We start from the raw sequence: 25,425 nt of genomic DNA on the forward strand, positions 1-25,425 counted from the left end.
GGACTAGGCCAGCCAGCTCTGGCCGCTCGGTCCGATCCCCTCCTGACCCACGGCCTCCACTCCTGCGGGGACGCTGGAGGATTCCATAGCCAATCCCCTCGGCCATGCTACCCCTTTCCCCGCCAAAAGTAGATCCTTCTGCCTCGCTCCGCAAGCCAGCCCCACCCTGTCCTGCCCTTTCATTCCAGAGAGGAACGGTCACGAGGCCAAGAACGCGACTCCGCGCACTAGGCATCTCTCCGAGCTGGACCCGAGCAAGCAACTAGACTCGGCGAGAGAGTGGGAAGGAGCCTTAGCGAGCAGCTCTATGGCCCAATGGCTTTCCTCTACCTTCGGGTGTGGGCCAATGAGGAGCAAGGGGCGGGACTTCCGCCTCGCCTTCGGTGTTGTCGTACGCGCTCTGACTCTAGGCTGTGGGGGTCGGTGCGGAGATTCAGTCATGAAGTCGGGGTAGAGACTTCTGCAGCGACGCGGCTGGTTGCCTGTTTGTGTTGCAAGGTCAGCTTCCAGGTAAGAGCCTCTCCTGCGTCTCGACGGCCGGACTGCAGGTTTCCCCCCCGTGGGGCCTGCCGGGGAGAACACACCCCCTCGCCCGCCCTGAAGCTCCGAGGCGGCCCCGCCGCCGTGCTCTTGGCTGCTCCTCAGGTTGGGTGCGGAGGAAATTAGTTTAGTTTTGTTTTGTTTTGTAGAAGATAAAATAAAAAACGCTGCGCTCAGAGGCCGAGTCTCCCATGCATTCCTGCGCCATGAGTTTGTGTGTATCTAAAGTTGTTGGGTTATCTGTTTTGCTTCTTGCATTCCGCTCTTGAGGTGTCTTGAGCCTGGGAAGCTGTCTGGAAGTCGTCTCTTTCCGGGCGTCCCCGGGCGAAGTCACTTGAATTTAGTTGTGGGAAGGCTTTAATCTTTGGCAAAAAAAGAGGGCAGTCGCCTCTTTTCTTTCTAACCTTCCTGCCACCCCCACCCCCACCCCGGAAGCTCGATAGAAGGTGGGATGTGATTCTGCTAGGGACAGATAACCACGTCCCTGCCCCCTAAAGTTGGCAGCTCTGCCGGGACGCTTATTGAGTTGACCCGCACTGATGACAGGACTTTATCTCAGAGAGGGAGAGGGCAAACACCGAAGCCAAGCGATCCCAGAATCACTCATGCATATTTGGTGGCAGTCACTGAGTGTTCTCTGTCCGCTTTTGGGTAAATTCCTCTATTTTGTCCTAATTTGGCAATAGTAGATTTCCAAAACCATCGTTTAATCTTCAGTTTCAGCACCGTGGGCAGCTGCTTAGGTTCTTTGTTGTTACCCCAAACTAGCCTGACAAGTGTTCCTCAGTGATGCTGCAGGAACAGGGAAAACTCATGCATTCCTTTCCACAATGATCTGTTGTTCTCCAAGGAGAACATCTGCAGTATTTGATACAATGTAAATAAATAAGATGGGTGTGCTGTCGGAGAGTTCTAGTTAGAGATACATCAATTCAGGGTTTAAGGAAGGGCTTTTCAAGGATTTAATCTTTTTAGGGATACATTTTAATGGGTCTATGAGATTAGCTTCATTTTGGAGTAACAAAACTGGGCAGTAGTAGCAGGTTTTTTGTTTGTTTTTGTACTTTTGATTGAACAGCATGTGGGATCTTAGTTCCCCAACTCTATGGTAGCAGTTTAAAAGAACTTTAAATAGTAGATAAGAAATGTAGTGGGCGTCTCTGGTGACTCAGTGGTAAAGAATCCTCCTGCCAGTGAAGGAGTCGCGGGTTCGATCCCTGGATGGGGAAGATCCCCTGGAGGAGGGAATGGCAACCCACTCCAGTATTCTTGCCTGGGAAATCCCGTGGACAGAGGAGCCTGGCGGGCTCTAGTCCATGGGGTCCCAACGAGTCAGGTGAGACTCAACGACAGTAACAAGTGTAGTGCAGGGCTCATGGGAATTTTGAAATCAATTTAGTGCATTGACATTAATGTTAGAAAAAAACAAATAGCATAGGACATCCTATAGAGTAAGAGTAAATATTATTTCATGAAGCTTTTGTTTCAGGTTTTAAAAAATGTATGAATGTGAAGAGGAAGATGTAAATGTATACCGTATTATTGTGGATTGTGGCAAAACACTGGATCCCAAATTTGGGAGTCAGACTGGGTTCAGCCTTCAGCTCTGCCATTTACTAATTCTGTGACATGATTTGTGAATAAGGGAAGAATTATAAGAATTAATTGATATAAAATATGTCTGTTACATAGTTAAGCCTCAAAGTAGTTGTTTTTGTTGTTGTTATTTTTTGGAAATGTTGGCTAGAAGCGCAGTTAATTCTCTCTGTAAGGAATGACAACTACTGTTTTAATAATATATATTTTTTACCCCTGCCTTTGTTTGAAGCCAGCAAGCTTCGTGTCTCCGTGTATAACAGTAAATGATGTGGACAAAAATGTTAATTTGCAGCGTTTAATATTGAAGGATTGGGAGTAAGTTCTCATCTATCCTTGTTTAAAGCTCATTTCTTGTAGGCATTTTGCAGGGGCCTAACTGTTACGGCATTCATCACCCTTCCTTTGATGTTTTTCTGCATCCCAGAGTAACATAGATTTATCAAAAGTTTTCTAGGCACTAATTTTAGCAAAGTAAGGGCAAGACTAAGGGTATGATAGGTTTGTGTCTTTGAACAAAATTGGATAGGAAGGCATTTTATGGTTTATAGTTTTTGCCATAAAGATATGTGAAATAGCATGGTCAAATATCATGGTGTGCTTATTTCATGTTGGTATGACCTAAAAATGGTTGATGTTTAAGTAAAAAGTGTGGTTTTGGACATTTTGAAATCTGGGAATGTTTAGCAGAAGTCAAAATGAGTTTGGATCAAAGTAGTGTTTTGTACCATTTGACATATTACTGCCATATGGCATTGCATATGGTAATTTCACATGACATAAAAAAGGGAAGAACTAAGGATTGTTAGTTTTTTCAAAAGAAGAAATAGAATTAATAGACATTTCTTTTAATTAGGTCATGGTGGATAATCATTGTTTCAAAATTCATGTATTCTACAAATATTTATTGAGCATTTACCAAAAATGCTAGTTTTCATAATCCTTTTACATTACATAAAAGCTAATTTAGGAACAATGAGAACGTATAATCAGTATTGTCAGTTTATGTATTATAGTACATAGATAACAATCACAGTCATAATAGCTAACATTGTTTACTACAGGCAGACAATTCTAAGCACTTAATATTTGTGATTCTCTTTTTATAGATAGGGAAATGAAGGCATCGAAAATACATAACTTTCTGAGTTCACACAGGTTGTTAGTGGAGTAACTGAAATTTGAATCTAGGCATTCTGATTGTAAAGCCTGTCTTGTATAATGTTTTATTAAAAAATACAAAATGCTGAGGAGTTATTTTGGATTCTTGCTAATTTGGATGACTTTGGGTAAGCTCTTTTGATCCTTGGTTTCCTCAGCTCCTTCCTCAAAAATATATTATTAAGCCATTATGTTTTTGTGGGGTAAGGATAATTTGTAAAGTTCTAGACAGAGAATGTGTTCAGTAAATCATATGCCTCAGCCTTTTCCTTTCATATTGAGGATGTGGCCATTTGAAAGATTGTTAGCAACTGGAGGACGATAGAAGAAAGAATTTCACCTAAGGACACTGCTGAAGCAAAGGTATAGAAGTAGGAAAGCAGAGAACATTTGTCAAGGTAGTATGTTTAAGGAACAGGCTGGTATAAAGATAGATGGATAGAGTTTACAGGAATCCTTAAAGGAGCCAGGTTAAGGATTTTGTACTTGATTCTATAAAGAGGAAGAATCCCTCTTTATAGATACTAGTCTGGAACAAAGTCCAGCGAAGGAATGGAAGCCTGGAGGTAGGAATACCCCGGAGTTTAATAACAGTGGTTGAGGCAGGAAGTGATAATGGTGGGGTTGTTGTGAAGGGTTTGGGTTGAGAATGTTAAGTGACCCTGGGAATCCACAGAAGTATGGGCCTTATTTTTGGGGAGCGTATTATGATGAACAGATGTTGATGGTGTAAGGGGATTTAGGAGAAGAATTCATGATACAGTCTTTGGCTTTGGAGCTGAGGATTAGTTCAGATGTTTGGAAATGTAAAATGGAACATGGGAGCTCTGTGTACTTCATAAAAAGAGAAGAGACCAGTTGCTCACTTTGTGAGGAAGTTGTCTAAAGCCACAGTCCCCCTGTGGGTCAGTTTCACAGGAGGGATGTGACTCCAGAAGACCCTCAGAAATGCAGATTTCTCACTTTAGATAGAGTTCTACCTACTCTTTTCCCCTGTAATGTTTTTATGCGTCCTGGGACGATAGGGGTAAGGTAGTGGGGAGGGAAATTTTTGGAAAATTAGCAAGGCTCTCATTTATTATTTCAAAAGAGAGCCAGTAAATTGAAGACTAGGGATTCTCACATTAATAATTTGGAAAGATGCTGTGATTTTTATATAGTACCAGACACTTATACACACGTGTTGTATGTTGCATTGTAACATCTCCAGATTTCTTATTTTGTGTCATCCCCTCTTTGTTACCCTGAATTGATTAATAGCAAAACCTTTAAAATCAGAGAATCTATGTGCTTGTTATGGGTCAGCAATGAAGAGGGAATCTAGAGAGATTGTATTCTACTTAAGCTGAGACTGGGAGAAGCAGCTCAGAGGATGAGAGAAGGCTGCCTGGTGTGGTAGGAAGTCTAGCAATTCTGTGAATTTTTGAACCCATTCTCTGGCTTCAGTTTCCTTATTTTGTAAGATGATGATAACACCAGTTCTGTCCTGTTGCAAGGAAGAAACACGCCTAGAGGCCCTTTACACGTCAAAAATGGAGAAGGAAGTGGCAACCCACTCCAGTATTCTTGCCTGGAGAATCCTGTGGACGGAGGAGACTGGTGGGCTGCTGTCCATGGGGTCGCACAGAGTCAGACAGAGTCAGACACGACTGAAGCGACTTAACATGCATGCACGCATTGGAGAAGGAAATGGCAACCCACTCCAGTATTCTTGCCTGAAGAATCCCAGGGATGGAGGAGCCTGGTGGGCTACCTTCTATGGGGTCGCACAGAGTGGGACACGACTGAAGTGACTTAGCAGCAGCAGCAGCAGCATACTTCAAAAAGGGCTCAGATCTAAGTAGAATGGCCTGTGGTTTCCTTTCTTGGCAGATTTTCTAGAGTTTGGTGCAGTTAGGTAGTGGCATGATACTAAATTAAGCAGTATAGTAATTTACTGATCTCTGAACTGTTTTCAGTTTCCTGTAATGCAAGGCCCAAGTAGCTGGCCAATCAAATAAAAAATTGGTCATTAGGCATAAGCATTAAGACAAGGAAGGTTTGCATGATCTGTTACTCCATTGGTGGAAACATTACTTGGACTCCACTACTTACGAATTTTTCTATCACAATCATTCACTCAACAAATATTGAGGTATTTTTTATATCAGGTGGTGTTCTAGGCATGCGGAGTATGTTAGTGAACCAAAAATAAATTTAAAAATAAAAAATCCTTGTCCTCATGGAGCTTATTTTAAAATAAGGTTAATTTTAATAGTTGAAAGTAATTAGATTTTTCTTGTATTCTGTGTTTAATATAAAGTCATGATTCTGAACAAAGTACGAGTACTGTAGCAGATTGTAACTAATTTTGTAGAGCACTTTAAAGGAAGGGACTGCATCATTCTGACTCATGCATGTCTCCCCATTTCCCCTTTTCCTAATGAAATGACTTTAATGTATTTAATACTCAGCAAATGTAGGTACTCATTAAATATTTATGATGGGGAGAAGGAAGTTGTGTTAAGGCAAGGGCCGGATCTTAAAGAGAGAGGAATCAGTTGAGTGTAACAAATATTAAGGGACCCATGTGCTCACTAGATTGAAGAAAGACAAGTGTGCTGTGAATTGCATTGCCTGGCTTATGCATTGCCTATGAGATTGAAGTGGAAATTTTTGAAGTGATTGAAGTGAAATTTTTTTCATTTATATTGTAGCTGAAAGCATCACCATTAAAAGAATTTGGGTATCTGGGTGTTCCCCAACTTGCCCAATAAGTAGCTTGGTGACTTTGCATAAATAACTTGACCTCTCAGTTCATTTCCTCACTTGTAAAATGAAGCACTTTGAATTTTCCACTTAAAAAAGTCTGCTTTTAAGACTTACAAAATGTCTTCTATCATTTCACTTTACTAATATTGATAAAACAGAGCCAATCATGAACTTCCATTGAATAATAATCAGACTGAATTTATGCTTTTAGTTAACAAACTAGATGTTTAAAAAGGATGTCTGCAAAACTAATGCTACCTATCTGATGTTATTTCCTAAGAAGACTACATTGTAATTTTAAAAAACAAGGCAAAATATAGCCTAACATGTAGTTTCCCCTCTTGCCATTATGAAGGAAAAATAAGCCATAATATTTTAGACCCCAGTAAAGGATGTTACTAGTTGTTCATACTTTAGTTTTACAATGGCCTTTGATTACTGTGCTAGGTGCTAAGTATCTCAAATCTGAAACCACATAGTCCCTAACTTCAAGGAGTGATGAACAAATTAAATGTTTCATTATACCGAGGTGGCCCAGAGAAGGCACATAAGGAGAGTCTGAGAGAAGAGAAAGTTCAGACAGTTAGAGGTTAGAGGAGACTGAGGAGGAATGGCAAGGGACAAAACTGGAGCAGTTCATGAACTTTATAGTTTTCAACTTTATTCTAAAAGTTGTTTAATCTGTTAAGGAATTTTAGGCAGGGAGTAATGTGATCAGGCATCTTTATATCTATTTTTATATTCCTTTTAAGAGAATGATCCATGGGGAAGATATTTATCTTGCTTCCAGTTATTTCAGTGGTATAAACCCTATTTGAGGAACTCTGTCTTTTATGCTGAGGAACAATGTTAATTGTGTGGTTTTAGGGTATCAGTAACCTTAAAATATTCGGACATTAAAACTTATTCATGTCCATAGCCACATTAATGTAAATTGAGAAGACAGCTGAAAATTAAAGGTATTCTGCTTATTGAAATGAGAGAGCTTCTGGTCAGGTAAGAATTTGACTTATTTGGTTATTTCTAAGGGGCTAGAAAATTTTGTCAAAGTTAGATTGAATATGACTGTAGTTTGGGCTCATTTTCTAATGATCAGGATATCCAGTTAAACTTTTAGAGGGAATGTATCTTCAGGGAAAAATAATCCCACCTGATTGATAGGTAAATATTTCTAAATCAAGTCATAAGATAGTAGGAGTTGAATTTCTGCTTTGCTTAGGTGTAAAACACCTCATTGAAGAATAATTTGTCTAATCACTGTCCTTGTAATTTACATATTTGACCTTCAAAAAAGAATTGTGCTTGTAAGTTATACGTTTATATAACAAGTATTATAAATACTAATCGCTTAACATTTTTTGAAGTGAAGTTCATACAACATAAAATTAACAATTTTAAAGTTAATAATTGGGTGGTACTTAGTAAATCACAGTGTTGTACAACCACCACTCTCTATCTAACATTTTTATTACTAGAAGTTAAAACCTTGTACCCATTCTCTGCTGCCACCAGCCCCTGGCAGCACCAGTTTGCTGTCTCTATGGATTTACTGGAGATCTCATTTATTCTGGAAATCTTATATAAATAGAACCATACAATATGTATGGTTTAGTGTCTGGCTTCTTTCACTTAGCATAATGTTTTCAAGGTTCTGCAAGGTTGTTGCAAGCTACATTGCTGTATGTATGAATCTTTCCTTTTTACAGCTTAATTATTTTATTGTATATATACAGCATCTGTTGAAGGACATTTGGGTTCTTTGCATCTGTTGACTATTGTGAATATTGTTGCCATGAACATTCATTTACAACAGTTTGTCTGAGAACTAGTTTTCATTTTTTCTGGGTATATGTAAGGAATGGAATTGCTGGATCATCTGGTGATCCTATGTTTAGCCTTTTGAGGTCTTGCTAAACTATTTTCCATAGTGACTGAACCATTTTACATTCCTACCAGCAACGTATGAGGGTTCCAGTTTCTCTTCATTGTCATCAACACTTGTTCTTTCCCAGTTAAAAAAAAAAATTAGTGCTATTGCTACCCATTTGAATGCAGAGTTCCAAAGAATAGCAAGGAGAGATAAGAAAGCCTTCCTCAGCAATAAATGCAAAGAAATAAAGGAAAACAATAGAATGGGAAAAAAAAAAACACAATAGAATGGGAAAGACTAGAGATCTCTTCAAGAAAATTAGAGACACGAAGGGGAACATTTCATGCACAGATGGGCTCAATAAAGGACAGAAATGGTATGGACCTAACAGAAGCAGAAGATATTAAGAAGAGGTGGCAAGAATACACAGAAGAACTGTACAAAAAAGATCTTCACAACCCAGATAATCACAATGGTGTGACCTCTCACCTAGAGCCAGACATCCTGGAATGTGAAGTCAAGTGGGCCTTAGGAGGCATCACTGCGAGCAAAGCTAGTGGAGGTGATGGAATTCCAGTTGAGCTATTTCAAATCCTAAAAGATGATGCTGTGAAAGTGCTGCACTCGACATGCCAGTAAATTTGGAAAACTCAGCAGTGGCCACAGGACTGGAAAAGGTCAGTTTTCATTCCAGTCCCTAAGAAAGGTAATGCCAAAGAATGCTCAAACTGCTGCACAGTTGTACTCATCTCACACAATTTTGAGCAAGCTCAAAATTCTCCAAGCCAGGCTTCAGCAATACGTGAACTGTGAACTTCCTGATGTTCAAGCTTGTTTTAGAAAAGGCAGAGGAACCAGAGATCAAATTGCCAACATCCTCTGGATCATGGAAAAAGCAAGAGAATTCCAGAAGAACATCTATTTCTGTTTTATTGACTATGCCAAAGCCTTTGACTGTGTGGATCACAATAAACTGTGGAAAATTCTGAAAGAGATGGGAATACCAGACCACCTGACCTGCCTCTTGAGAAATCTGTATGCAGGTCAGGAAGCAACAGTTAGAACTGGACATGGAACAACAGACTGGTTCCAAATTGGGAAAGGAGTACGTCAAGGCTGTATATTGTCACCCTGCTTATTTAACTTATATGCAGAGTACATCATGAGAAACACTGGGCTGGATGAAGCACAGCTGGAATCAAGATTGCTGGAAGAAATATCAATAACCTCAGATATGCAGATGACATCACCCTTATTTATGGCAGAAAGTGAAGAAGAACTAAAGAGCCTCTTGATGAAAGTGAAAGAGAAGAGTGAGAAAGTTGGCTTCAAACTCAACATTCAGAAAACGAAGATCATGGCATGCGGTCCCATCACTTCATGGCAAATAGAGGGGGAAACAGTGGACACAGTGTCAGACTTTATTTTTTTGGGCTCCAAAATCACTGCAGATGAGGACTGCAGCCATGAAATTAAAAGACACTTACTCCTTGGAAGGAAAGTTATGACCAACCTAGATAGCATATTGAAAAGCAGAGACATTACTTTGCCAACAAAGGTCCGTCTCATCAAGGCTATGCTTTTTCCAATAGTCTTGTATGGATGTGAGAGTTGGACTGTAAAGAAAGCTGAGTGCTGAAGAATTGATGCTTTTTAACTGAGGTGTTGGAGAAGACTCTTACGAGTCCCTTGGACTGCAAGAAGATCCAACCACTCCATCCTAAAGGAGATCAGTTCTGAGTGTTCATTGGAAGGACTGATGTTGAAGCTGAACCACCAATAATTTGGCCACCTGATACGAAGAGCTGACTCATTTGAAAAGACCCTGATGTTGGGAAAGATTGAAGGCAGGAGGAGAAGGGGACAACAGAGGATGAGATGGTTGGATGGCATCATCAAGTAATGGACATGAGTTTGGGTAAACTCTGGGAGTTGGTGATGGACAGGGAGGCCTGGGGTGCTGCAGTCTGTGTGGTCGCAGAGAGTCGGACACGACTGAGTGACTGAACTGAACTGATTGCTCTCTGTGTGAATGTGAGGCAGTATCTCACTGTGGTTTTGATTCACATTTCCCTAAGGACTGATGATGGTGAGCATCTTTTTATGTGCTTGTTTGGCCATTTGTGTGTCTTCTTTGGAGAAATGTCTATTCTAATTTTTTGCCCATGTATTAGTTGCATTCTTTGTTTTTTTGTTATTGTTATGTTTTATGTATTCTGAATACTAGATCCTATCAGATGTATGATTTGCAAGTATTTTCTTCCATTTTGTGGGCTTTTCATTTTCTCATTAATATCCTTTGATGCATGAAAGTTTTAAATTTTGATCAAGCTCAATTTATTTTGTTTCTTATACTTTTGGTGTCATATTTAAGAATCCATTGTGGAATCCAAGATCATGGAGATTTACTCCTTTATTTTCTTCTACGAGTTTTATCATTTTTGCTCTTACATTTAGGTCATTAATTATTTTGAGTTAAATTTTGCATATTGTGAATTTAGGGTTACAGCTTCATTGTTTTGCATGTGACTATCCAGTTGTTCCAGTACCACTTGTTGAAGAAAGTGTTGTTATTCCCTTGTTGAATGATCTTGGCACCTTTATTGCCAATCTTTTAGGCCATAGAACTATGGATTTATTTTTGGACTCTCAATTCTGTTCCTTTGGTCTATATGTCTATCCTTATGCCCATGCCACATTGTTTTGATTATGGCTTTATAGTAAGATTTTAAAATTGGGACGTGTGAGTCCTCTAGCTTTGTACTTCTTTTTCAAATTTACTTTGAACTATTCAGGGCCCCTTGTGGTTTCATATGAATTTGACGATTGACTTAACCATGTCTGCGTTAAAAAGGCTGTTGGAATTTTGATAAGGAATGTATTAAATCTGTAGATTGGTTTGGGTAGTATCGCCATCTTAGCAATATGTAGTCTTTTTTTTTTTGGTCACACCATGTGGCTTGCAGGGTCTCAGTTCCCTCACCAGGGATAGAATGTGGACCACAGCAGTAAAAGCCTGGAATCCTAGCCACTGGGCCACCAGGGAACGCCTCAACAATATTTAGTCTTATAGTACACGGGTTATCTTTCCATTTATTTAGGTCTTTGATTTCATTCAGCAATGTTTTGTGGTTTTCTGTGTACAAGTCTTTCACTTCCTTATTAAATTTATTCCTGGGTATTTTATTCTTTCAGATACCTTTATAAATACAATTGTTTTCTTTTGGATTATTCATTGCTGATATATAGAAGCATGACTAATTTTTGTGTGTAGCATTAATTTCTTTTAATGGTCATTCACCTTCTTTTTTAACTTTATAAACTGGATCACATAGGTAAATAAGAAAGTGGGAAGTGGAACACTAAAGAATTTTAATCTCAATGATGTATGATTATTGTGAATATTAATAGTATGGGATGTCCTTTTAGCATAGTGTTGAATGATTATCTACTTACACTTTTGCATTCCTGGTATCAGATTACATACCCTTGGTCATTATAATATAGATAAGAATATTTTATTTTCTTTAAGCTTGGAGAAAGGTGGGGATATTTATTTTTAAAGTTAATTTTTTTGCAACTGAATTCTGATGTTATGGAGAAAGCCTTAGGGATAAACCATATTTATCTTTAAATCTAATTCAGAAATCCATGAATAATAAAAATAAGGTTGGAATGGTTGTTGTTGTTTAGCCACTGAGTTGTGTCTGATTTTTCTTGCGAGCCCATGGACTGTAGCCCACTAGCCCCTCTATCCGTGGAAATACAGGAGTATTCAGTATACAGGCAAGAAAACAGGAGTGGGTTGCCACTTTCTTCTCCAGCGGATCTTCCTGACCCGGGGATTGAATCTGCATCTCCTATGTTGCAGGTGAATTCTTTACCACTGAGCCACCAGGGAAGCCCTTGAAATGGTAGCTGATTTGAATATGTAAATGATCATTTATATACATTAGTTTACCTTTCTTAGTTTTCCTTGAAAGAGGGTTTCAAATATTTAGCCTTAAAATTTCATTATGAACAATTTCATCTGTTCAAATTTCATATGAACAATTTCAATCTCACACATAATTAAATAAGTGCAAATTTATACAGTAATCAGAAGGTCTGAAAGGGCTGGCATTTCATGATATTCACCTGTATTTGAATCGTAGCACCATTATTTAAGAGATAAGCATCGCTGGGCAAGTTACTTAAGAAAGTGAATACTTTTAATGTGCTTGCTATATCCTCAGCACTGCTATAAGCACTTAAAGTTATGTATCTAATTCTCAGTTGCCTATATTTGTGGAAAGATAGTAAGACCTTCCACCATCTATTGATACTGTTTGGATTATTAAAAGAAATAATGCATATTAAGTACATAGCCAGGCATTTAAAAAATCATTTACAGCATATGTAACTTATTATCTAACACCAACAAAGATGAGAAAAGGAAAATCAGTGTTTGAAATGTACATTTATTTGGAATTATAAATATTAATAGGAATATTCTCTTTGGAAAGCAATTTGGCTACATATATAAAGTTTTAGATTGTTTCCTTGGCATATTGATTCCACATTTAGAAATCTATACTAAGGAAACAATCTGAAATATGGAAAGAGATTTATATTTATCATGGAATTATTTATAATTGCAATAGGTAAATTCAACTTAATATTAAACAGTTGAGGGATAGTTAGAGAAAGTCATGATTTAGCCATATAATGTAACAGTCAGCAGCTATTAACAAAATGTTTATGAAGAGTTTTAATAACAAGGGAAAATGATACAACTTTAATAAAAAAGCATACAAATCATACAATAAGTATAAAAATGATAATAAAATATGGATTGGAAAAAAACCTGCTAGTAGTGGTTGGATCAGAGAAGTAGAGCCCATGTGAATGGTGTGGGCGATACAGAATAAGGGAGTAGACGTTTAAGAAATTGTGGTGTCTGATTAAGGAGTGTATCGATCACAGGGCTCTTGCTGTTGTGCCGTAATATGTTAGGTCGGCTGGGTGGTGGTGAGGAAGGAGAGCTGAAAGGTTGGAGAGCGAGGGTGTGTAGGGACCTGGGAGAATGAACCGCAGCACATGAGGACGAACGCTCCTGTCATCTGTGAATGTTAACCTTTGGGTAATCAGTATTTTCTTCATATCTTCTACTGAGCATTATTTTTAATATTAGAAAAAACCATAAACATTTTATTAGATAACAATATAATGAATAATGTATAAGGATTAGAAGCTGATTACAGTGGCCTTAACTTAAATCAGTAAATGGTGGATTTACCAGGCGGAGAACTTTGATCTGTATTTTACAGCTCTCCTCATAGTCTTTGCAGTTCCAACTTCAAAAGCTGAGTTCAGTTTGTCAGGTTCTGAGAGGAATCACAGTGATTTTTATAGCTGGTAAATTTTCATTCATCTGTACTGCTAGTATTTAGACAAGCCTCAAATAATTTGTTTTGAGCTTTGGAAGAAATTGTGTTGATTAATGTAAAATATGTATGTGTATATTTTAATTTTGAAATGATCTCGTTTCTAGAACAGTACAGGAACCTTTTCTTTCCTTCCTTAATCATTTGAGAGTAATTTGTTAACCTCATATTCTGTACTCACCAGAAACTTTAGTGTAAGATTCCTACAAACAAGGATATCTTCCTTTGAGAAATGACTGATTTGGGGGCTACAGCAAGGAAAGTGCAAGATGGGACAAGAAAATCTTGTGCCAGGAAACAGAGACATGCTCAAACATAATTTGATTTTTGTTGGTTAGTCGCTAAGTCATATCTGACTTTTGCAATGCCATCAGCTGTAGCCCGCCAGGTTCCACTATCCATGGGATTTTCCAGGCAAGAACACTGGACTGGGTTGCCATTTCCTTCTGCAGGGGATCTTCCCGACCCAGGGATCAAACCTGTGTCTCTTGCGTTTGGAGGTGAATTCTTCCCACTGAGCCACCAGGGAAGCTGGGGGTTATTCACATAGGCCCAGTGTAATCACAAGATTTCCTGAAAGTGGCAGAGGAGGAGTTTGGAATGAAGTGATATGAGAAGGAATCGATATACCATTGCAGGCTTTGAAGATGGGGCATGGGTCACCTGAGCGAAGGAACGTGGGCAACCCCTAGAAGCTGATAAGCCTAACAATCAGTTGTTGCATAATTTAAAACATTTTGTTTTAAAACATACATGGATAATAACCTAGACTAGAATAAGAAATTTGTGTGACTTTTAAAAATAAGTGATACGTCAAAGACTGTGGGTGCTCTTTCAGATTCTGCACCAGTGGCCATGATGAACACTCATGGCCATGTACTCGCTTTCCTTTTTCCCTGTTACTGAGTGAGAGAAGCGCTGTCTCACTTAAATACTGTTAAGAGCAGAAAGATAACTGTGTAAATTATCAATTCATTTTCTTTCTGCTCCAGATTCACCCTTCAGTACCTGCTCTGCAGTAATGGACTGCACTCTAACCATTTCTCCTTTACAAAGAGCATGATGTTAAGCTTTACTAGGTGCTACAGGGGTCAGGATGCTGGAGGGGAAGGGATTTTTTTCCTTCTTAGTTTCCTAGTGTTCCTTTCCTAGTTTCCTCCAGAGCTGTGTGTATCCTGTTCCCCTCTCCCATTCCCTGGGGACATCTGTGCTCTGCCTCAGCCACATGCCCAGAGTAAACAGGCCCTCACTGGTCCTGCAGTCCTGGTCCAGACCTGCCTTGCCATGGCCCTTCTAAAGTGGACACCATGTACGTCAGGCCTTGTGCAGGCAGTGCCTTGACTCCGTCTGCATGCCTGTGCACCAACCTTGGCTTGCTTTTACCCAGGGAACTGTTTCCTGCAGTTCTCCTCACATGAGTACTATGCATTCCAGGTCTTGTGCCTGTAGCAGTGTCCTGATTACCTCTGCACACTTGCTCAGCAGCCTCATGACACCTGCGCTCCAGAGAGTGGTTTCCTGCTTGTCTGGCAGCGTTGGACCAGCTCTGCTTTGCACAGTCTGGTGAAATCCTCTGTTATCCGTGTGCTGCAACCGTACCTTCGCCAGTGAAAAGCTCCGGGTTTGAGGAGGGGACCCTTCTCCCAGGTTTAGTCTTTTTGGGTACTCTCCCTCAGCCTTATTTTTCCCATCAGAATTTATAATTATTTTTCTTTAAAACATTACAAATGGCTTTATTGACTTACAACTGGCAAATAATACATATTTAAAGCTTATGCTTTTATTAGCTTTGACGTATTTGTATAACAGTGAAACCATTGCCATACTGAACTTAATGTTTTTGTTTGGTATATGTTATATAAAATGAAATAAACTTTAGAAAGTTTATGTTGAAATGTGCAGGTAAATGTAAAATAAAATCATGAGAGTCCCACCACCCAAAGTTTACACATACATGTTAACAGGTTGTTTTATTTCATAGTATTTATGCATCTTATTAAGGTAAACATGAAATATTTTTAACAGTAATACAGAAAAGAAGCCAAGAACTGAGTCTTGAAGTGATATTTTAAGAAGCAGTTGTTATCATCAGTGGGAATAGGACGCCTTGATCTGGCACCCCGTACTCTTACACCATTGATTTAGTAGGATAAATTTCATGCCCCAAACAATGTATGGGGCATTGGGCATGCTCAGCTTTTTGTTCAGAAATTATGCATAAATTAAAGGAAAAGGGTAGAGTGGGAATAATGGATATGAGAATTGGTTCATTTATTCTAGTATTTACACTTAGAAATTGAGTCCCCTAAAATAGGAAACTGGAATGAAAATGCAAGTTACTTTTCCCTGCAGTGTTTTTGTTTTACTTGACAAGGTTGTTCTGAGGATTAGATGGAAAAACATTCATATCAAATACTTAGCAGAGCGTTTATGTCAAAATTAGTAAGTTTTCTACTGATCTGTGTATAGTGGTGATACTGATATTTGTGTGAAGCATCATAAAAAAAATTTGATTCAGAAGATTGATATTTTGAAGTGTAGATACAGTAGGCATGAAGTATTGATGCATATATTTTTAAATATTTTTTAATATTTATTTGGCTGTGCCCGGTCTTGGTTGTGGCATTTGAGATCTTCAGTTTTAGTTGCAGCGTGTGGGGTCTTTAGCTGTAGCATGTGAACTCTTAGTTCCCTGACCAGGGTGCATGGAGTCTGAGCACTGGAAGCTCACAGTCTTAACCACTGGACCACCAGGGAAGTCTCTGCTGGGCCTGATTTGATACCCTGGAAAACCATAATTTTCTAGAATGTTTCTCCAAATGATGCTTAAGAGTCTAATGTTATGAAAGCAATTCATTGTCGATTGTCTTTCTTGTTTGCTGCGTGGCTTGTTGCTGGGGTTGGCACTGGCACTGGTGACAGCGGTGGTATTGAAGAGAAATATGTTTATTTTTTGTTTACGTTCCTACTTCCCTCCCTGCCTTCTTTCTCTTCCTTCCTTCCTTTCTCTCTCCTTTTTCTTGCTCTAATTTGACCCTCTACCCCACTCCTCTTTGAGTTACAAGAAGTTTATAAATAATGACTTGCTATAGTACTTGCCAATCTATAGTTGAGAACAGTGTTTTTCAGATTTGGCTTGATCATGTGGATTCACTAGGGGACGTTTTTAAGAAGTAAAATTATAAGTCTTCTGTCTGAATCTCTGGGGAGGGACCTGGGAATATTTATTTTTACCACAAGCCCCTGGATGATATGTACTATAGACACATTGCCAAGTCGCTTCAGTCGTGTCCGACTCTGTGCGACCCCATAGACGGCAGCCCACCAGGCTCCCCCATCCCTGGGATTCTCCAGGCAAGAACACTGGAGTGGGTTGCCATTTCCTTCTCCAATGCATGAAAGTGAAAAGTGAAAGTGAAGTCGCTCAGTCGTGTCCGACTCTGTGCAACCCCATGGACTGCGGCTCACCAGGCTCCTCCATCCATGGGATTTTCCAGGCAAGAGTGCTGGAGTGGGGTGCCATTGCCTTCTCCAATAGACACATTACTAGATCCCATCTCACATCCACTGAATGAGAAGATAACAACTCTGGGTTGAACATGTCTGGTTTTTAGTAGTTGCTTGTTGTTTGTTGATTCGGTATGTGTGATCTTGATAGGCTTCTGCTTGCTAGCTTTCATAATATTTCCATGTCGTCAGAAAAACAAAGCAAAACAGTCTTGTTTTAAAGGCAAGCTGCTTTATTTTTGCTTTTTTTCCTTTTAAAAATAGAGGGAGATTTCCCTGGTGGTCCAGTGGTTAAGACTGCGAACTTCCAATGTGAGGGGCATGGTTTTATCCCTGATTGAGGAACTAGGATCCCACTTACTGCATTTCGTGGCAAAAAAAAAAAAAAAATTTGATATCATAGAAGAAAATGCATAAAACATTTGTATATGGCTTCAAGAACAATTAATGCAAATTCCCATCTCATCACAGCCCAGGTTGAGGTGTGGACTATTGCTGGCATCCCAGAAGCATCTATTTCTTGGTCACACCTGCTTCCTTACCTTTCTTGCCCTCAAGGTATCACAATCTTGATTTTTATGATGATAATGTCCTCATTTTTCTTTCCCTTTTTACCTCTTAAATATGAATCTATACAGAATATCTTCTGTTTTGTCTTTTAAAGAACTTCATGTGAGTAGAATCATAGTGTTTGCCTTTTTGTGACTTACTTCCTTTGCTCAGGGTTATTCTTATGCAATTCATCTGTATTAGTCATACAGCTGTGATTTGTTTTCCTTATTGTAGGGAACTACATTATATGCCCATGCAAAAATTTAATTCTACTTTAATGCATAATGCTCAATAAAGTTTATTATCCAAAAGGATAACTCACTGCTTATGTCTGTATAAGGACAAGGGAGGTAATAGATTGGAGGAAGAACAGGACCTGACTTTTTGCCACTTAATAGTATCCTTGATTATATTCTGTCGATGTATTTTTAAATTGAGGTAACATTGGATTATGCTTACATTATAGTTCATGCTTACATCATTTTTCGATCTCTGTACATACTGCAGGATGCTCACCACTGAAAGTGTGGTTTTCATCTGTCACCTTCATTTGACCCATTTTCCCATTTTGTCCTTCCTCAGCCCCTTTCCACTCTGGTAACTACTGATCGGTTCTCCGTAATGTGCATTTGTTTTATCTTCATTTGGTTTGTTCCTTTAGTTAGTTACAATCCACATCGCGTGAAATCATATAGTACTTCTCTTTCTCCATCTGACTTATTTCACTTACATAATATCCTCAAGGTCCATGTGTCTTGTTGTAAGTGGTAAGACTTCATTTTTTTTTAATGGCTGAGCAGTATTCTGTATGCTTACCAAATCTTTTTTATCCATGTGTTGCTAGGCATTTAGGTTGTTTCATATCTTGGTTATTATAAATAATGCTGCAGTGAACATAGGGGTGCATATATCTTTTTGAATTAGTGTTTTCATATTCTTTGGATAAATATCCAAAAGTGTAGCTGGATCATATGGTAGTTCTCTTAATTTTTTGAGGCCTCTCCATATTATTTTCCATATTATTTCCATAAAATGACTGCATCAATTTACATTCCCAGTAACAGTGTTTGAGGGTTCACTTTTCTCCACGTCTTCACTAACACTTATTATTGCTTGCCTTTTTGATAATAGTCATTCTGATGGGTGTGAGGTGTTATCTCATTGTGGTTTTGATTTGCATTTCCCTGATAATTAGTGACGTTGATCGTCTTTTCATATGCCTTTTCGTCATCTGTGTGTCTTCTTTGGAAAGATGTTGCTTCATATCCTGTGTTCATGTCATCTGCAAATAGTGATGGTTTTACTTCTTCCTTTCCAGTTTGGATGCCTTTTATTTCTTTTTCTTGCCTAATTGCTCTGGCTAGGACTTCCAGTACTATGTTGAATAAGAGTGGCAAAAGTGGGCATTTTGTCTGATTCCTCATCTTAGAGGTATAGCTTTCAGGAATTTTTTGCTGTTGAGTGTGATGTTAATTGTGGATTTGTTTTTTATAACCTCTGTTATGTTGAAATACATTCCTTCTACCCCTATTTTATTGAGTTTTTATGTAAATGAGTTTTGAATCTTGTCAAATGCTTTTTCTGTATCTGTTGAAATGATCAAATGACTTTTATCTTTCATTTATTAATATCATGTAATTGCATTAATTTGTAGATGTTGAACCATTCTTTCTTCCCTGAAATAAATTCCACTTCATTATGGTTTTAATCAATATGGTTTGAATATGTTTTTAAATGTTGCTGCATTCAGTTTGCTGAAATATTGTAGAGGATTTTGTATCTGTGTTTTATCTACCTGTCTATTGGCCTATAACGTTTTTTGCATATACGTGTTGTCCTTGTCTGGTTTGGGGATCATGGTACACACTAAACAACGGGAATAGTTTGTATGAGTCCCAGAGGGAGAAACCTGTTTGCCTACCTCTTAAAGTTTTGGTTTGTTTCATTTGTTTGAAAAATCAATTTGTCATGGAATCTGAAAAAAGCTTGCATTGATTAACAGTAAAAGTAAAAAATCTTACGTGAAGCTTGCTTTTAGTTTAGATGACTTCATGTTAAAAGAAATTAGCCGGGCAACCTTCAGCTCCTCTGCAAAGAACTATTGAGTATCTTATTTTTGCTTAAAAAGTTAAGCCCTGATGTTGTCATTTTTTCCCCCTTTGTAACACTTTTGCTCGTGATAGTGTCTCAACCATTTCTGTAGATATGTTCAGTAGTTCTCAGTTGAACTCTGAGAAGTCATATTATGAAGTTATTGATATATTCACTTGTATGAATTGAGAACACTGGTCTGGAGGAAATTTTATAGTATGATATATAGGTAAACAACATGACGAGCACATTGGGTTTTAAAATTTTTTTACAAGTCTTTACTAAAATGTGATTTGGCTATTGTAAATTTTACAGTAAAATAGTTAACTAGCTGTTTCACATTTTTTTCTGTTAGTGCTTTCTATAGTACATACTCTTTTGATGTGGTTTTGAAGTATAAGATACATTTTTGGAGAAAAATAAATTGAAATTACTACCTAGTAAATCATTTTTCAAGTTAGGAAAAGATTACCATTATTTTAGCAGTGGGTTATTTTAGTCAAGTTTTTGAAATCCTAGTGATACGCAAGAATAGTTTGAGAACCAATGGAATATGAGCTTATTCAAAGTCATTCTTATGGAGATGGTTAGCTGTTTTATGAGTGTTTTTTGGCACTGAGCCAGTTGATGTCAGATATGTCATCTTCAGAGTTAAAGGTTATTTGAAAAGCAAATTCCTGAGAGTAATGTTGGTCTTAAACACTTACTAAATGCATCTCCATCTGTAACATTTAGAATGTAAAAAGTTTATAATGAATTTTTTATAGATGAGTTGCATGGTATTGTCACAAATTTAAATGTGAGGTTAGGATTTATTCTGCTGCTTGGGGAAGTTTTAAATTTTGCAATTATCAGAATAGCATTTGATGAATAACTGGCATCTGTGCTCTTAAGCCATATGGATAATCACATGTAGCCGCCAAGGTACTCAAATTCAGAAGGCCAAGAGAAAATTAACAGAATTAAGGGTTGGTTCCTCAAAATTAAATTATTAGTGTTATTACTCTTTTGGCTGTGCTGCCTGGCATGTGGGGCCTTGTTCCCCAACCAGGGATTGAATCCACACCCTCTTGCTTTGAAAGTGTGGAGTCTTAACCACTGTACCACCAGGGAGGTCCCCGGTTAAGAACTTGTGCATCAAAGGACACTGTGAAGAGTGAAAAGAAAACCCAGGGAATTGGTGAAAATGTTTTTCAATCATATATCTTACAAGGGAAATATATGCAGAATATATAAAGAACTTTTACAGCTGAACAGCAACTACCACGCAATTAAAAATGGACAAAGAACAAGACATGGAAGCAGTCTAAGTGTCCATTGACAAATAAATGGATAAATAATATGTGGTATATGTATATACAATGGAATATTGCTTAGCTATTAAAAAGAATGAAATAATGCCATTTGCAGCAACATGGATGGACCTGGAGAGTGTCATATTCAGTGAAGTAAGTCAGAGAAAGAGATAATAGTGCTTATATGTAGAATCTAAAAAAAAATACAAATGAACTTTTTTACAAAACAGACTCAGACTTAGAGAATATACTTAGGGTTACTGGAGGGAGGGTAGGGAGGAGGGGTAGTTAGGGAATTTGGGATTGACATGTATACTGTGCTGTATTTAAAGTGGATAACCAACAAGGACTGACTGTATAGCACAGGGAACTTTGCTCAATATTCTGTAACATTCTAAATGGGAAAAGAATTTGAAAAAGAATAGGTACATGTGTATGTTTAACTGAATCACTTTGCTTTACACCTGAAACTAACACACATTGTTAACCAGCTATACTCCAATATAAAATAAAAAGTTTAAAGCAAGAAGCTAATCCAGCCTCCAGTAATGGGGATTCCATTAAATCTATTAAAGAATATCTGTACAAGGTATCTTGTGGTCATTATACACCACGTTTTAGACCAGTAGTTTTCATTTTATATATCAGTCAGATATGTGTACCCAATATATGAAATAATTTTAAAAGATTTGAAAGGGGTGGAAGCCCTAGAGGGCCTCATGTACTATTAGGGTTCTTGAGGGGATGTTAATGGTACAGGGTTTGTGATTTAATTTTTTTTTGAATGTAGTAATGAATTAGGAAAATATTCATAAGGCAGTAAGTGAAAATAATAGTTAACAAAACATGTATAGTGTAATGTATTCCAGTTTTGCTAAATATATATGTTTAAATTTGCATATAGCTAAAAGAATGGGAGGTTATACCTCAAAATATAGACACTGGTTGTTCTTTTATTTGGTGATTATGAATGATTTCGATTTTTCTCCCATTTTCTACAATGAAATTAGAATAAGAATTAGTTTTGTAAATAGACTTTAGAAACTCCTGAACGTGTTATTTTGAAAAAGGCGGCAAAAGCAAACATGTATAGCCAAAACCTACTTGATGTTATTACAAACACACACAGACACACACATAGCAAAAGAAGTTGATACCACAGTGACCACTGTGCCATGAGCATTGGGCTGAAGTCCTTGAGTGCCTGTTTGAGCATAGGTCCATTCCTCTACCTTTTGGACACCGGCCTTGGGTACTGATGCTATTTTCAGTTGGGCTTTAGCATGTAGACTTCAGAGGCAGAGTGCCTGGGATTGAATACTGGCTCTGCTATTACTCATTGTTTGATCTTGGACAAGTTACTTAATAGGGCCTGAGTTTTCCCAACTATGGAATGACACCTAATAGTGTGTTGTTAGGATTAGATGAGTTAAATTCAATAACATGCCTAGAGCAATGCCTGGCACTTAGTAAGTGGTCAGTTATAGTTGTTGGGATTATTATTATTCCTATCATTAGAGTTATTTTCCCTCTAAACTCTCTCTTCCTCTCCCTCCCCTAAAGTTAGCTGGGAATTCCAAAACTTTACGAGTGAAGTCATACTTCTTATTCACCTTTGCCAAACAGGTCAGTGGTCAGTATATTGTATACTAATTCTTTCTAGTAAAATTTAGTAGCAACCACACTTTATTTTATAAGAATTTTTATGTTTTTATGGTGTGATTTCTGCCCAGAAATGGTATATTGTGGTTATGATGGGGGTCCCCAAGACCACCCCCAAGTTCACTGCTTTGCTATCTTAGTGGACTTACAGGACTCAGCATATGACTACTCATGATTCTGATTTATTACAGTGAAAGGGTACAGAGCAGAATCAGCAAAGGGAAGAGGTGCATGGAGTAAAAGTCCAGAAGAAACCAGGCATGAGCTTATAAGAGTCTCTGGAGTCACAGGGGATATGGTTAATTTCTCAGCAATGAGTTATGATGACACATGTGAAATGTCTACCAAGGAAGCTCATTAGAGATTCAGTGCTCAGGGTTGGTACTGAGTGAGGGCTCTTCAGGTAGGCACCCTCCACCCAGCATGCACCAAATTCTCAGACTCCCAGAAAGGAAGAAGGTATCCACCATAAACCACATTGTTTGCAGCATTTAGACACAATGAGCTGTTCTTATCAGGGACTGATAGCAATCCTCCTGAAATCTTAAGTTCTCAGATGCCAACAATTGGCCAACCTTGCAAGCAGATCTTTCTAAGGATAGCAGTCTCAGGCCTGCTGTGTTTAACTTTTTTCTCAACAGAGATATATTATAAAAATGTATTTTACCTAAGACATTCATATCAGTAAATCTATAAATCTTAAAAACAGCTTTATTGAATTATATAATACTCCATAAAATTTACCCATTTAAAGTAAAAAGTGCAGTTATTTTTAGTAAATTTATAGAGTTGTGCAATCATTGGCACAGTCTTAATTTTAGAACATTTTCATTGTCCTGAAAAGAAACCCCATTTCCATGAGCAGTCATTTCCATTCCTGTCTGTCCCCCTGTCTCCCTCTTAGCCCCATCCCAGGAAACCACTAATTTATTTTTTGTCTTTGTTGAACAGATCTATACATTTAATGTATTTTTACCTTTATTTCATTTCTGCTATTAATGGCTTTTGCAAGACAGTAGTTCAAAAATTATTCAAGAATATTTCTCTTTCAGTGTGTTTGAGAGTCAGAGTTTGAGTCTATCTGGTAGTCTCTAAGTCTAAAGCCCTTACAAGCAGCAGTCGTCATCAGAATTGTCATTATATGAATTTGTGATAGTTAAAGAAGTAATTCATTATATAGGCTCTTGTCTTTGCATACTTCATTCTGACCATTTAAAAAATATACTATACAGTTGGTTGAGGCTTCCCAATGAGAATTTTGATACTTAACCATTTAGTTCTTTCATGGTATCTTTTTGCTGTAAGATGGATAAAGATTCGTGTAGAAAATTGGATGAGGTTGGCAGAGGTAGCTACACTAGTGCCATTGGGAGATAGAGAGGCAAAAAGTGTGTTATGTATTGTTATGTATTGTTATGTCCCTTTGATAGGGAAAGGACAAAAAGTATTACTTTATAATAAATGGCTATTTTTTCAAAAAATTCTCTAATGTGGGTATAATATTCAAAGATAAGTAAAATGTACATTTACAAATTATATTTTTAAATTACCGTAATTCTTTAAGATTGTAAAAAATGTTAAGTCAAAGGTGCTTGTGTATTTTTAAATCATTATTTTGATTGAAATCTAGTTTCTCCCACAATTGAGTTAGTAGACAAGCTGTACTATACCCACTCCAGTATTCTTGCCTGGGAAATCCCACAGACAGAGGAGCCTGGCGGGGTAGGGTCACATAGAGCCAGACACGACTGAGCAACCAACACACACTATAAACTGAGAACTACTTTATTATGTAGCTAAAACAGAACTTCATCTCCATGAGTTAAGTAGGTATTGACTAACACTGTTTACTTAAATGTCCAAATCTGTGCAAACAGTTACGCTTTTGAAATACTAGTTTCATTTTAATGTTAATCCATGTTTATAATTTAAAAGATATTTTTGGGCATCAGGAATGAATCTATCATATAACTTATTTTCAGAGACAAAGCCCCAGAACTTACTGTTGCTTCTCTGCTTGTCTTATAGGTGATTTTACAGCGAGATGCTGCTCTCCATAGGGATGCTCATGCTGTCGGCCACACAAGTCTATACCATCTTGACTGTCCAGCTCTTTGCATTCTTAAACCTCCTGCCTGTAGAAGCAGACATTTTAGCAGTAAGTAAATTTAAACAGTAAAATTTATTCATGTCTAAAAACATCCCTTAAAGAAAGTTTTTTTTTTAAGTTCTAAATGATAGAGTGAATAATGAAATAATGAAATCTTAAAAAGTGTTTACCTACAAACATGTAAGTTCGTACACATATTTGTTACTTGCGAGTGTAAGTGCTCGTTTCTTAGTTGGTTGATCTCTAACATAAGATCTCATGTACAATAAGTACCTGATAAATATTGCTTGTGAGAGTGTTTGCGCTCTCTTTTGAGTGCTGGTGCCCACATTGATTTACATGCTATGTGTTTACATAGAATCTTGCTGTTTTTTCTTGCTCACTAGTGTATCTGTAATGACTTTGATAGTGATATTTTAAAAAATTGTACAAATGGCCATAAATGTTTTTAACTTAATGTTAATGAGTCCAGAGGAGAAGCCTAACGATTTTGTCTTTGATGGTGGGTAGAAAAATTTTTAGAGAAGAAGGCTGCTCATCAAAATCTTTTAGTCCTTTCTGAGCTACTGTCTCACTGTCCTCTGTACTAGGGAGTGTATATACTTACTATTTCTCATTTCTGTGAAGCTAGAAAAAGAAGAATTAACTGTATCTGTACATGTGATATGTTTGTGTGGGTACACCTATACTCTTGGTACTATGCTAAGGATTTATTGGTTTTTCTTTCTGGGTGCAAGCGGTTTGCTTATTAATATTAGGTAAGAAACAGAAGGGCCAAAATTGTTGCTGACCAAACTTTATTGTGGTCCTCAGCCATGCTTCTTCCTACTGTGGCACTTGTGGAAGGGCCTAGAATCACTGCAG

At 37.8% G+C, this 25,425-nt stretch overlaps 1 protein-coding gene across 6 annotated transcripts in view; it reads left to right on the top strand.

The window, feature by feature from the left end:
* The first annotated feature begins 376 nt into the window (after positions 1–376).
* The window catches only part of RNF13 (ring finger protein 13), a 127,357-nt gene continuing 102,308 nt past the window's right edge, over positions 377–25,425 (top strand). For all 6 annotated transcript variants that reach the window (XM_086388841.1, XM_086388701.1, XM_086388871.1 and 3 more), the window contains exons 1-2: positions 377–510; positions 24,480–24,609. Coding sequence is in view for 4 of the 6 variants with exons in the window: in XM_086388701.1 (XP_086244827.1) it covers positions 24,496–24,609 (114 nt within the window). In the remaining 2 variants the exon portion in view is untranslated. The remainder of the gene's footprint in view (positions 511–24,479; positions 24,610–25,425) is intronic.

Source organism: Bos grunniens, chromosome 1 (genome assembly GCF_055505025.1).
Source record: "Bos grunniens cultivar Pamir isolate PY7600 chromosome 1, Bosgru_T2T1.0, whole genome shotgun sequence".
Taxonomy (NCBI): Eukaryota; Metazoa; Chordata; class Mammalia; order Artiodactyla; family Bovidae; genus Bos; species Bos grunniens.